Source organism: Sparus aurata, chromosome 16 (genome assembly GCF_900880675.1).
Source record: "Sparus aurata chromosome 16, fSpaAur1.1, whole genome shotgun sequence".
Taxonomy (NCBI): Eukaryota; Metazoa; Chordata; class Actinopteri; order Spariformes; family Sparidae; genus Sparus; species Sparus aurata.
Window position 1 is genome coordinate 29,600,681 of NC_044202.1, and position 14,228 is coordinate 29,614,908.

The 14,228-nt window shown below is 38.4% G+C and overlaps 1 protein-coding gene across 3 annotated transcripts in view; it reads left to right on the forward strand.

Moving 5' to 3' along the window:
- The window catches only part of gphna (gephyrin a), a 143,299-nt gene that overhangs the window by 120,776 nt on the left and 8,295 nt on the right, over positions 1 to 14,228 (forward strand). For all 3 annotated transcript variants that reach the window (XM_030391843.1, XM_030391844.1, XM_030391845.1), the window contains 7 exons: positions 3,174 to 3,293; positions 3,428 to 3,486; positions 3,601 to 3,754; positions 9,963 to 10,084; positions 10,866 to 10,953; positions 11,160 to 11,233; positions 13,984 to 14,048. In XM_030391843.1, coding sequence (XP_030247703.1) covers positions 3,174 to 3,293; positions 3,428 to 3,486; positions 3,601 to 3,754; positions 9,963 to 10,084; positions 10,866 to 10,953; positions 11,160 to 11,233; positions 13,984 to 14,048 — 682 coding nt within the window. The remainder of the gene's footprint in view (positions 1 to 3,173; positions 3,294 to 3,427; positions 3,487 to 3,600; positions 3,755 to 9,962; positions 10,085 to 10,865; positions 10,954 to 11,159; positions 11,234 to 13,983; positions 14,049 to 14,228) is intronic.

The window sequence follows — 14,228 nt, forward strand, 5'->3', positions numbered from 1 at the left end:
TTACAGACCTGGGCCACATACACCTAACCACAATTGGCCCACATTTGGCATGCCATTACATAAACGGTGCCATCATTGCCAGACCTGGCCCACATCTGGCTAACATACTATTTACCAGGTCAGAAATAAGCCAAAAGTGCCAGCTTGATGCCAGATCTGGCCCAGACCTGTCTGTTACAGATCTGGGCCACATACACCTAACCACGATTGGCCCACATTTGGCATGCCATATCATAAACGGTGCCATCACTGCCAGACCTGGCCCAAATCTGGCTAACATACTATTTGCCATGCCAGATGTAGGCCAGAGGTGCCGGCTTGATGCCGGATCTGGCCCGGACCCGCTTGCTATGTGGGGTAGTGTTTGGTGTCGTGTGTTTAGTGTGTAGTAGAGTCTTTTTTTTGGTTTTGTCAGTCAAAACAATGAGGAGACAGCTGAATGTGGAGCAGGCAGGAGAGCTGAGGGAGACCTGAGCCTGAGGCATTGCCTACATTTAAATGTACATATAACTTTGTAAATTTCAATAAGTCGTGCACAATTTTAGCAAACAACAATTTATATTTGCATTATAAGTACTAAAAATGTTTTTTTTTGTGTGATTTTAGGTCCATTGTGTTAATACAGTGTGTCAAAATAAAAAAATAACTATTCAATCACACATGTGAGGTTGCACTGAAAATAATGACACGAAACAAGGCAATGTAAATCGTTTTTAAGGTTGTATTTGTGTTGTAAAATCAAAAGTAGTCAAAAACAGCCAATTATACCTCAGACTCTGAAGGGTTAATAAACATTCTCCATAATTCAATCTTTAATTAACTTCTAATCAGTATGTAACATGTGGTCAATAACAAAAATCTAGCCTGTGGCCGACCACTTTATCATCATATTCGATAGACATCTTAGTCTAGCCCTCTAGTGGCCAGGATGCTGGCGTTCAAGATTAATTAACATATCAAAAGCATCATTTTCATAACAAAACTAGTGACTGTACAATGGAAAATCCAATTTAAACATGTTACTGACATTACCAGCAGATAGCGTTGTAGAAATGATGTCATGTCAATAAAACGGGATTTAAATGGATATAAGACCTTTAGACAATTAGTTTCACCACTAAAAAATTGTACTATCATAGATACAACATACAACTTCAGAAACCCTGTATAAACCCCAAAAAGGAGTTTGAAAAATAACCATGTCAGTTGTCATCAAGTTTTGTCATTTTGATGCTGACATTTTTGTTTAACCTTTATTTATACAGCTAAATCTCATAATATACTATCAGTATGACAGTATGTCAGCTCACCACTATGTCACTTGACATAGAGTAAGATGTCAATTTCAATTGAAAGTTGAAAGTGGTATAATAACCATTTATGAGTGGATATGTAGGCCTATGTTTATGTCAGGTGTCATGTAATGTGTATGCAAGTGTTATGAATGTAGTGTTTCCGAAGGTGGTTTGCTGGTTTGTGGTTGTTTTCATGAGGTAGTGATTTGTTGGAAATCTGTGAAGTAAAGAGGTACGTTTAGGGAAGAGTTACTTTGGGTCTCCAGTGCTGCTCAGAAGCTTATATCTGAGCTGGAATTCTGGTCTCCCAAGGAGGTAAGTCCATCACCCACTCAGTAGGACCAGGATGTAGTTGCATGTCCCTGAGTATCTGCACATGTGCATATGGTTGTATGCAGTAGGCAATTTGAGGGGGGATGATCCCCCTTGTTAGCAAAATGTCAACCTGCCATCACTCTCCATCTGCAAGCAGGCTGTATGGTACTCAAGGTCTACAATTTAATGCAATAGTCATTCTGTTGTTTCAAATCCAGTGCATATAACATTCTTAGATTCTCATAACACAAAATGTAGAACTCTGGACCGAAAATTAACATATATATTACATCAGTTTTGAAAAAAAAAAAGACCCAACTGAAAATGTAATAAATTCCCAATAATGTAATAAGGTAATACATTATCGGCAAAAATGTTATTACAATATCAGTCAGGATATTTTATTACATTATTGGTGAAGTTATTAAAATTTTTGGGTTTTATTACATTTTAGATCGAGTTAAGTGCAAATTTTATTACATTTTCAGGTGTTATTACATTTTCAGGAAATTATTACTTTATAGGGTGCTACACTCCTTCAACTTGCTCTGGTAACTTGCACACAGAGCCCTGCTCCCTAAGCGGTCTGCCGGCATTTCTTTGCACTGGTCAGTTCTGCTCCTCCTCAACACCTTTGTGATCACAGTAAGAAAACCACATTTTGCCTTTTTTATTTTTGGCAGTTACAGGTTTATCATTTATTGTGTGAAATTTTCAAGGAGGTGCACTACTGATTTAGCAAAATTACACATCAGTAATAGACCAAAATATCTGATTTTCTGATCTGGTTTGATTTTTATCTGAATATAACCTTTTTGGAATGTACCACACCAAGCCATATGGTTGGATTTCAGTGATAAATATTGAATTTGATAACAGGAGTTCACCATTAAATTTTGAACAAATGGAGTCACTTATTACTACAACAACAACATGAGTTTTCTTAACAGCAAAACTGCTTTTTGCAATTTATAGATGGCAACCCATACATGCTGCTGGTGTTGTTTTTGTTGTTCTTCAGAAATACACTGAAAACGCAAGTTTTGGCAAGGGTTGAGAGGGAAAAAAGTACTGGGAGAATCACCAATCCTGCTTTGGATTTTGATTAATTAATTTGAATTCTCATCTTGATTGAATTTTTGATTCAGAATTGAAATTGTAACACTCCATATCAGGTGGTGTCACAGATATCTGTCCTGCTGCATCTGGGGAAAGAAAACACCACGGCTACAGCACCTGCTATTCATGTTTGAAGAGACACTAGGTAGCAGGGTAACTGTTGACATTACATCCCTGAGCAAAATGACTGTTACTGCTGCTAAAGCTTTGACTATTACCACCACTAGTCCTACTTTCATATCTTGTAAACTTCACTATCACTGTCAGTAATGTGTCTGCTGCTTCTTGTTTTTATAGTTTTCATCAAAATTTGGTACTGGACACACTTGGTACTGTAGATACTTGGCTCTGCTGGGACTTCTGAAGTAAAATGCTCAGTTATATTCATTGCTCTAGAAGCACCTCTGCAACTCAATAAGTTTATGTGTGTTTATGTGTTTGCAGCCCACCCATACAGTGATGCCAGGTCAGGTGATGAGGGTGACGACCGGAGCCCCAATTCCTTGTGGAGCCGACGCTGTGGTCCAAGTGGAAGACACAGAGCTTCTGCGGGAGTCTGAGGATGTAAGGATGTTAGCTTGTCAAGTTTGACCAGTTGTGCTTGTTAATGGGCCCAATGTTGGCATTACATCACCGATGTGTATGGACAGTATGTGTTTTGTTAGCAGGTATGGTACTGCAAGTCTGTCTTATTTCAGGGCACAGAGGAGCTGGAGGTGAGGATTATGGTCCAGGCCCGCCCCGGACAGGACATCAGGTAAAACCAAACCACAATACGCTAAATAAACTAAATGGAAACTAATTGCTATCAAAGCTGTGTGAGAGAGCTACTAGCTAATTTTGATTGTAAGGTCTTTGTGTGTGTAAACAGGCCAATAGGTCATGACATCAGGCGAGGGGAGTGTGTGCTGGCTAAAGGCACACATATGGGCCCTTCAGAGATTGGACTGTTGGCTACAGTGGGAGTGACAGAGGTCAGCGTGCACAAGTTCCCTGTGGTGGCTGTTATGTCCACAGGAAATGAGGTACATACACAAGAACGGATGAAAATACTTCATACAAGCTTTTCTGCTTTTCTTCTTTTCCTTTGCAATTAGAATTTGGGGTTTTTGATGGAGAAAAGTTGAACGTCTGATCAATAAAAAAATAGTAAAGAAGTAACAAAACAGTAGCTTTAAAATTGTGTCTATGGGTCAGTGTGCAGAACCTTAAATGATCTGTCAAGTAGTGATGTGCGGATCAATACTGAAATATCGATACCTCCGAAACCAGATTTTTATGCCCTAAAATCGATTCTCAAATCAAAATATCGATACGTTTGATACTTCTGTCATTTGAGGTAATGAATATCATTAACAGGAACACTTCTTCCACCTGGGTAAGCGCGTAATGCATAATGCACAAGTGCAGCTGCACGCTGCTCCGTCAGTCTCTGAGTCTCAATCTGTAGACACAATGGCAGAGCGTAAAAGGAGTCATGTGTGGAGCTATTTCAGCTCCACAAACAGCCAAGACGCAGTTTGTGATGTTTGTGGAAAACAGTAAGGAGCTGTGGCAACACAGCAAACCTTGTGAAACACCTCAGGTTAAACCACAACACAGAATATGAGGCATTTATGATGAGGCGGACAGAAGAGGAGAGCACAGTGTCAGGTGCTGCTGCTAGGGCAAGACAGACGTCTCTGGCGGAGTCCTTCCGTACTGCAGGCAGGCACTGTCCTCTCCACTGTACAGAGGAAGAACATGTGGAGCTTTAAGTGGCGCAAAGTACTGTTGCTGTTGGAGTTGTTCAAATTAATGAATATGGTTATGAAATAAGTAACAAAATAAATAAATGCTTCAACAAATAACTGCATGAGTTCAGCTTCAAGTAATGTTATGTGTATCACTGAGATATTTTTACATAGGCAAAAAGGCCTGGATTTATTCAGGTAAGGTTTCCTAAAGAATTGATCATTTAAAGTGGATTACATAGACTAGGTCGCATTAAATTATACAAAGCAATTGCGATAAACAGCCATGGTGAAAAATAGATACTAGAAAAGATGTTTAAAAAATAACATTTTATCTAAAAAATATATCTGTTATTATTTACAATCAGTCTAATTAGCCTTAACTGTGAAATTAAAATTTTGAGTATGAATATGAAATGTAGGTATTGACAAACTTGTGCAATTATTGTGGCATTTATTTAATTAAATATTTTACTGACAATTTCAATTGGAGTCACCCAGTATTATAAAACAGCAAGTGTTTGTATCCCCTTATTGTCGGCTATTTGGAGAGACTACATACATAGTTGAATCTAAATAAGATTAAGCAGTCAGTGCAGAGTAGCCCCATAATTTGTTTTGCCCTGTGATTTTAAAATAGATAAATGAATAACTTACTTTGGTGTCTTGTATTCTTTATGAAGCTATGATTTGAACTACAATACTTCTTTTTAGATTTACCAGACACATTAGGTGTATTTGCACGAAGTATCGGTATTGGATCGGTATTGCTGATACCAGCCTGAATTTCATTCAGTATCGGATCGGAAAGGAAATCAGTGGTATCGAACATCACTACTGTCAAGCAGTATTACATGTGAATAACATGTGTTAAAGTTGAGAGAAACTCATACCACAGACACATTGTAATCTAATCATGATCAAATCTCTGTGACTGTGTATTAAAATAATGTATTAAAAAAACTTGAAAGATGAAAAAAAAAAGTTTGCATCATTTTGCATTTATATAATAAAAATGTTAGTCAAGCTGTAGATAAATGTAAAATGAGTGTGTGTTGAAGCAAAAAATGTCATACATAATAGTACATTATTACATTCTAATGATAAAAGGTGTTTGTGCTATTGTTAAATTGAGTTTAAAGGTTCAGTACCTGCTCTTCCTTTCTCATCTCAATCACCTTCTGTTTTTTTCATGTCCCGAATAATGTCCTGAATCTCTTCCCTACCCAAAGTTGAGCTCTGATTGTCTGTGTCATTTTAATTCTTTCATTAATGTCTGTCTCAGAGAAGAAACACAAAATACAGCATCAACTGATATTCCACCAGGTTAATGCCTCAATTTAATGATGAATATGTTGTGGTATCTATTATCAACATTAATTTTAACCCTCAACACAAACTGAATTGAAAGAAAAGAGTAGCCCTCTCACTCAACTCTGTTTTAGTATTTTCATGAACACCCCTTTAATGTATCAAACTACATGGGAACAAATTAGTGAGTGCTACAAAAATATATAATCTGTGATGTTTGTAAAATTACTCGAGAGGCCTGGTTAGTTTATTAATTGCAACCAGTAGGCGATTTGTAGGGGAATGAGGGGAATGCCATTCCCCTTGTTAGCAAAATTACCAAAAAGCATCCCCCTTGTTAACCTGACATCACTCCCCATCCCCTAGTAGCAGATAGTGTGTTACAAATTGCAGCCACTTGTGCTTTGGCGCACTGTGGAGGCGCACTGTGGAGTCATGGCGGGCACGGCTGTGTTGTGATTCGGCTGCCTGGTTTATTTTTGATGAAAGCTGCAACAAGCTTCACAGAGCAGATCAGGCCAACAGGAAGTCAGAGACACAGGAATGGCATAGAGTATCCAGCCAATTTTCAAAATAAAACACCCTGAGCAGACTCCCAACTGTATAAAAATGAAAAATTACCAGATCAACGGCAGGCAAAAGGCTCCGCTTCTGAAACGTTCCTGGTATGATGCTGTGCGGAGGGCGGAATAAAACCTGTAGCAGCCGCACAGATTTATTTTCAGTAATGTTAACGTTTTTTCAGAGATTATTTTTTTCTGACAGTTTAATATTAGTTAATAAGTTATTAGTAAGTTTGCTATTTATGTTCTAAAACTTAATGTTACTTTGTGAGTGTTTTTAGTGGGTCTGTTCAGACCATGGTGGCTTATGTTATGTTGGCAATTGTCATTTTTATGCTGGTTTATATTTTTACCATTAGTGAGGTAGCTGTTGAATTTCGTGACACCAGCTGTTTGAACCCCCGTTGAAACGCACCCTGCAGGAGAGACTTTTGCCATTATATATTTGTAGTTTTTAAATATAAGGTCTTCATATCAGACTATATATACGCTGATGCCGATATGTTTGTGATAGGGCTAATATTGGCTGATAAAATCGGCCAACAAATAAGTCGGTCGGGCTCTACTATTTTGCACAATGTTCATTGTCCTTCAAGGAATTTAGATGGTAAAAAATTCTGATAAATTCTAATATTGGCTGATAAAATCGGCCAACAAATAAGTCGGTCGGGCTCTACTATTTTGCACAATGTTCATTGTCCTTCAAGGAATTTAGATGGTAAAAAATTCCAAGGGGTCATGTAACTTAAAATAACCCTGCTTGAAGTGTATTGTGAGAAACATGAGAAATCCCTGCCTGAATAAACTCATTCCACTGCATACAATTTAAAGTTGTATTTACTCAATTTAATTCAGTTATAAAAGGAAAATTGTAGTAGTTAGATAAGGAAGATAACTGGATAAAATGGAATTGTAGAATTAGAAATGTCACAGTTATGTTAAGAGTGTGTACATTGGTGTGTCAGGGCAGGGTGATGCTCGCATCGGGCCATCCCCCCTGTTAAGAATTAACAAATCACCTACTTATTGCAGCTATACTGTTATTGACCAAAATAATACTTTTCATAAAGTTATTTGAAAGTTTGCTTGGACTTAAGTCTTTCCGCTTCTCTCCACAGCTCTCGATCCTCATGCTTTTCTCTAGACCTGTCCCTCTAACAATCCGACAGGTTAATCCCAAATAACAGAGAAAATGATTGACACCTGCCCAAACAAATGAGAACCCAATTAAGAAAAACCTGAGGCGTTCAAAAGCCTTACAAAACATAGGACATTTTGGTATCATTCGCCACATGAGGCCCCAAACAGAACACTTTACGAACTGAAATAAATGTTATAAATCTATATAAACAAATTATACAGCGCATGATACAAAGCATTACAAAGCATTTCAACACTCGTTGAAATTTTATCAAACTACCACTAGATGGATGGCATTAATCCTAGCTGGCAAGGTACATAATGCACTCAAGTGAAACTAACTAGCAAACATCATGATGGATGGCCACTGTTTCATGTAGTGCCACTGCACAGGAGCTGTTGGTCAGATCCTGTCTGGAAATTAATTTCACTGAACTACAAGCTAGAAGTTATATTCTCTTGTTACCCACCTCATCCTTTGAAGCTAACAATCCAGTTTCCCTTAAAGGTCCCATATCATAAAAAACATGTTTTCTCTGGTCTCTACATATATAAGCTGGTCCTCCCTGAGCCTGCCAACTCCCTGAATGAGGAAAACAAGTGATTCCTGCATGGTCTCTGCAGCCGACCCACTGGTAACACAGCGCTCCTACAGGCTGTTCAGATTCTGCTCCTTTCATTATGTCACCCCCCCTCCCTTCTCTGCCATTGTAACAAAATGAACCTCTTCTCCTGCACCTCCGTATTCCTGCAGAGGAGTGTGCTGAAAAATCTGACCAATCCATGCTATACGGCCCGAAAAGCACGGCTTGGTCAGATTTTTCCTCAGTCCTGCAGCTGCCACAGAGGTCTGATTATCTTTGTTCCTTTTTCTGAATACATAATGTATTGACTACTCTCAGGATAGAAGGACCATTTCACCCAGTATAACAAAATGTGTTTCTGAACATTACAGACCCTAGCTTTAGATAATTGACACAATCCAACAACATTATGTTGAGTTAAGTTGTGCTAAACTAGGCCTTTCCTGATAACCAATTTTGCTGGACGATTAATTGTCCCACAAATTATTGCGATAAACGATAATATTGTTGTTTTGAGATAATTTTTCAACTAATATAATGATAATGGCATAATAATGCAAGTACACCTTTTCAAAGATCAGTAAACTTTTATTTCTAAAGAATATTTAACATTGGAATTGGAATGTGAAGAAGACATTTTTAATATCCAAAATAAATAAACAAAGCAACCAAAAATAAAAATAAAAAGGACTCTCAGTTTTTGTTAGCAAAAATTGCATGTCTTTCATGCTGTTGTGCAGTTGTGGAATTGCCGCTTGTAATACGTATGTTCTCCCAGGCAATTCGTATTGGCTGTCAAATGTTTGCAGCATTTGTTGAAATGCCAGCTTTTCGCTGGTATTAAAGGGCTGCATCTCTTTAGTGATGTAGTGAACTGCACTGTCTGTGAGTGCGCACCATTTTGTACTGTACTGGACTGTCGGGAAGACGGAGACGGCCCCTCTGTAGCTTTAGTTATAGTTTTTTTCCCCAGCTGGGAAAACTGTATTGGATGATCGTGCTTTAGGTGCAGATGCATGTTTGTATTGACGCTTTTAGTTGCTACTGTTTTACAACATATGCGACATACTAGCTCGTCCAGGTTAAGTGGTTCACCACGGTCATTCAGTTTGAATCCAAAGTGCTCCCACATTGCCGCTATTGCGTTTGGCTTTGAAACCAATTCCATCTTTGTTTTTTTCCAAATCTCAACTAGTGATAGCTCTGGCTTGCTACTCCTCATGGGGCTCTCATGCTGCACTCTGTGATATACCAGGGACAGGGCCCTGCCTCCCCACAGAGAGACAAAGAGTGACTAACAAGAGGGTTCACGTGAGAGACACGAGGAAATGAAACAAGCGTGCAAATGGAAATTATCGAGGCCAGCAAAATTACCGAGCTCATTTTAATTTGTCGTACGATTACATGATTTATTTATTTATTTTTATTTTTTTTTTTGATACTTTATTTACAGTTTTTGACTTTACCAAACTGTACAAAACATGTAACAACAGCTAAACAGTCAAACATAAAAGAAAACAGGAGGGGGCTGACAGACAGTTGTAAATGATTACATGATTTATTGATTATCGTGACAGGTCTAGGTATGGCCATGGAGTAGAGTACACATGGGTATAGTTTCCACCAAAAACTAAAAGAAAACTTACTTTGTCTCTGCTTATATCCTTCAACTGTCTATGCATCATATAATCTATCAACTGGGATCAAAACGCTGGGCCCCTTTTCAAGTTCCTTCTAAAGGAAACTACCTGATAACCTGCATCTCTATCATAATGTGTGAAACCATTTGAGGCCCCTTAGGTTACCTAACGATGACAGAATAGCAACCATTATTTTCCATTTCCTCATATGTCATCACTTTTCTACTGAATCAAGATCTCCGTTGAATTTTTCTCTGTGTAGCTGTTGAATCCAGAGGATGACCTCCACCCAGGGAAGATAAGAGATTCAAACCGCTCCACTTTACTGTCTACCATCCAGGAACATGGATATCCCACCATCAACCTGGGCATTGTCGGAGACAAGTAGGATCCTTTTAGCTTTATATAAAAAACTGCTCTGCTATGATGACATTTAGTTTATTGATACAAATGTTGCACAGACTACATTTCATTAAAGGAGAACTTTGGTCGATTTAAACATGCAGCTTCATTGCTCAAGCTACCCTTGGTTTGCCAGTACCGAAGACGCAAACACATTTGGTCCATCCACTACAGAGCTCCGTGAACGGAGATTTAGCATTGACAGCTAACAGCATGGGGTCAGAACTTTACACTGTGTTATAAGCGTCTTAACATGCTCCACATCTCACACCAAAAGTTATGCAACATCAGCAGACACCTTACAACGCAGCACTGTAGCGTGTATGACTCAAAATGAATAAAAAAGTAGTTAAAACAGTGTGTTTGTGCAAGGAGCTACATATCGGCTTGTTGACATCCGTGTCTTCCGGTAGCTAGACCAAACTAGTATATTAAGAGTGTTGAAAAACATAAATTCAGGAAGTATATTCGAAAGCATACAATTTTAAAAACATAAATTGTAGCTTGCAAAAGTACACTCTGCCTGTAGAGTTTTAGGCTATAGTGTCCCCAAATCTACAGTTTCTAACATAAGCTTTCCATTAATAATATGTAGTTTTCAAAGCCAGTCCAGCGCATCGCTCATGAATTCACTTCGACGTCAATCGGATTATTTTGTCAGACTTGACAAAGCTCCACCACAGACATTGTTCCACTGTTTTGGCTAAGTAGCACTTCCCATGAGCAGATAGCTGGGTTTGATGTGTTATGACTGTGTTTGCAGCCCTGATGACTTGCTGTCAGCTCTCCATGAGGGAATCAGTCGGGCGGATGTCATCATCACCTCAGGGGGTGTGTCCATGGGAGAGAAGGTAACCACTCATCTATGACCCATCTCCTCAAACTATCTAAAGATTTTTCACAGGCCTGTTGAATTGATGTTCTGATTTTGAATAAAGAAACAGGTTTGTCTTTCTAATCTAACAATATATGAACGCAGTTCTGCTTGAAACTTGAATCAGCTAAAATTTTACAGTATTATTGTTCTCCATCAGTCTGTGTTTCTGTGTCTCATCAGGACTACCTAAAGCAGGTGCTGGATATTGACCTCCATGCTCAGATCCACTTTGGACGAGTCTTTATGAAGCCAGGGTGAGACAGGGAGGGGTGGGGAGTTTTGCCGGGGAAACTAAAAATAGGGAAACGTGATTTTATATCCAAACTAATTTTCTTATTGACCCCTGGTTAGGAATAAGGTGAACTCATTCATTGCTCATATTCTTCAAGCTTCCTAAAGCTGCATTTACAGTTTCCAGTGCTATTTCTTACTGTCACTACTCATGTACTAATACTACTATTCCTACTTCTACTGCTATCCCATTTACTACTCCAACACCTACTGCTAATATCATTCTACTGCTGCTACTGCTACACTGTGTGCACAATTATTAGGCAAGTGAGTATTTTGAACATATCATCATTTCTATGCATATTTCCTAACTCCAAGCTGCATAAACTTGAATGCTTAATGGATTTAAGCATAGCAGGTGATGTGTATCTGTGTAATGAGGGAGGGTGTGGCCTAAGGAGGTCAACACCCTGTATCAAGGTGTGCATAATTATTAGGCAGCTTCTTTTCCTTTGGCAAAATGGGCCAAAAAAGAGATTTAACTGACTCTGAAAAGTCAAAAATTACAAAAAGCCTCTCAGCGGGATGCAGCACTCTTGAAATTGCTAAGATACTGGGGCGTGATCACAGAACCATCAAACGTTGTTGCAAATAGTCAACAGGGTCGCAAGAAATGCATTGAGAAAAAAAGATGCAAATTAACTGCCAAGGATTTGAGAAGAATCAAGTGTGAAGCTACCAGAAACCCATTATCTTCGAGTTCTGTCATATTCCATAACTGCAACCTATCTGGAGTACCCAGAAATACAAGATATTCAGTGCTCAGAGACATGGCCAAGGTAAGGAAGGCTGAAACCCGACCACAACTAAACAAGACACATAAGTTGAAACGTCTAGACTGGGCCAAGAAAGATCTGACGACAGATTTTTCAAAGGTTTTATGGACTGATGAAATGAGAGTGACTCTTGACGGACCAGATGGCACCTCTGGCTGGATCAGTAACGGGCACAGAGCTCCACTTCGAGTCAGACGCCAGCAAGGTGGAGGTGGGGTACTGGTATTGGCTGGTATTATTAAAGATGAGCTGGTTGGACCTTTTCGGGTTGAAGATGGACTCAAAATCAACTCCCAAACCTACTGCCAGTTTTGAGAAGACACTTTCTTCAAGTAGTGGTACAGGAAGAGGTCTACATCTTTCAAAAAGACAATGATTTTTATGCAGGACAATGCTCCATCACATGCATCCAAGTATTCCTCTGCATGGCTAGCCAGTAAAGGCCTTAAAGATGAAAAGATTATAACATCGCCCCCTTTCTCACCTGACCTGAACCCAATTGAGAACTTGTGGGCCCTTCTTAAATTGGAGACTTAAAGTGAAGGAAAACAGTACACCCCACTCTGAACAGTGTCTGGGAGGCTGTGTTTGCTGCTGTGCAAAAAGTTGATCATCAACAGATCAAGAAACTGACAAGACTCCATGAATGGAATGCTTATCACTGCTATTGAAAAGAAGGGTGGATATGTTGGTCATTGATTTTTTATTTTTATTTTTTTTTTAAGGTCAGAAATGTTTATTTGAAAGTTTTGAGTTGTTTGTTTATAATTCTCACTTAAACAGATGAAAATAAAAAAGTGAGATGGGAAAATGTGTGTTTTTGATTTAGTTGCGTAATGATTCTGCACACTAATAGTTGCCCAATAATAGACACAAATGGATATTCTCATAAGAAAGCCAAAACCTCACTTTTACTTTCTTAATTAATCATGTTTGAGGTTTATCAAAATTTTGGATTAACCGAGAGCACTATAGTTGTTCATTAATAAGAATAATCCTCAAAAATAAGACTTGCATAATAATCGTGCACACAGTGTATAACTACTAGGGGTGGGCGGATCGATCCAAATAACGATAGTATCGATACCAAGGTGCGTATTGGTATCGGATCGATACTAGCGTGATGAGATCGATATTTTTGTTGTAGTTTCTCTTCTATAAATTCAGCAAATCACTTGTAATTCTTCACAGAGTTTGTGTGAGCACAGCGTCTCTCTCAGTCCTTAAGCACAGTGCTCCTCTTCAACTCTCTCACTCCGCTCACTCAGGTTCACTGTAACTGGAACTCAAAAATCTATACTTACATTTAGATATATAGCCTACCTCAAGAATATAATAACCCTTTTGTATATCTGTCGAAGGAACATTAGTATTTCTTTTCAGGCTACATGCAGATTATGGTTATAGATTTAATTATGTTAAATATAATTTTCTTATTTGGCTAAAATGTTTGTCCTGTGTTTTATCATAATCATAATCATGGTCAACTAATTAAAGGCAAAAGTACAAAATCATTCATTGATCAGGAATTTTCAAGTAAAAAGTATCAGTATCGGTATCAGCAAAACTGGCCCTGTACTTACTTGGTATTGGATCGATACCAAAGTTTGCAGTATCGCCTAATAACTACTATTGTTTCTTCTTCTACTACTTTTAGTACTTACACGACTATTACTGGTGTTGCTGACACTTCTCATATTTCTATTACTGCTGCTAAGGTTTTGCTACTGCTTCTAGTACTGCTTGTGCTATTATCAGCATTACTGTCACTATTACTGTAACTACTATAGTTATTAATTACTATTATTCTTTTTATTTCTACTTTTCTTTTTACTGATATAACTGCAGTTACTGCTGCTTCAATGTACAACTGATGTTAATTGTATGTGATACTATTATTGTCTCTGATACTTAATCTATGTGTTTCTGTTTCTCAGTCTTCCTACTACCTTTGCTACAGTTGACATTGATGGAGCACGAAAACTCATCTTTGCTCTGCCAGGTAATACATTTATGCCTGAGGTAACTGGGTTGTGTATTTGAGTGTCAGAAAGTGTGTATCTCCTTGATGTCCAATCCCCTGGACCATCTGACACCTAGCTGCTTTGATTTGATAGTCTCTTTAGTTTTCTTTGGCTTAACACGCATGCAGATTCTTCTGAAGCCAAGTCCCATTTGCATA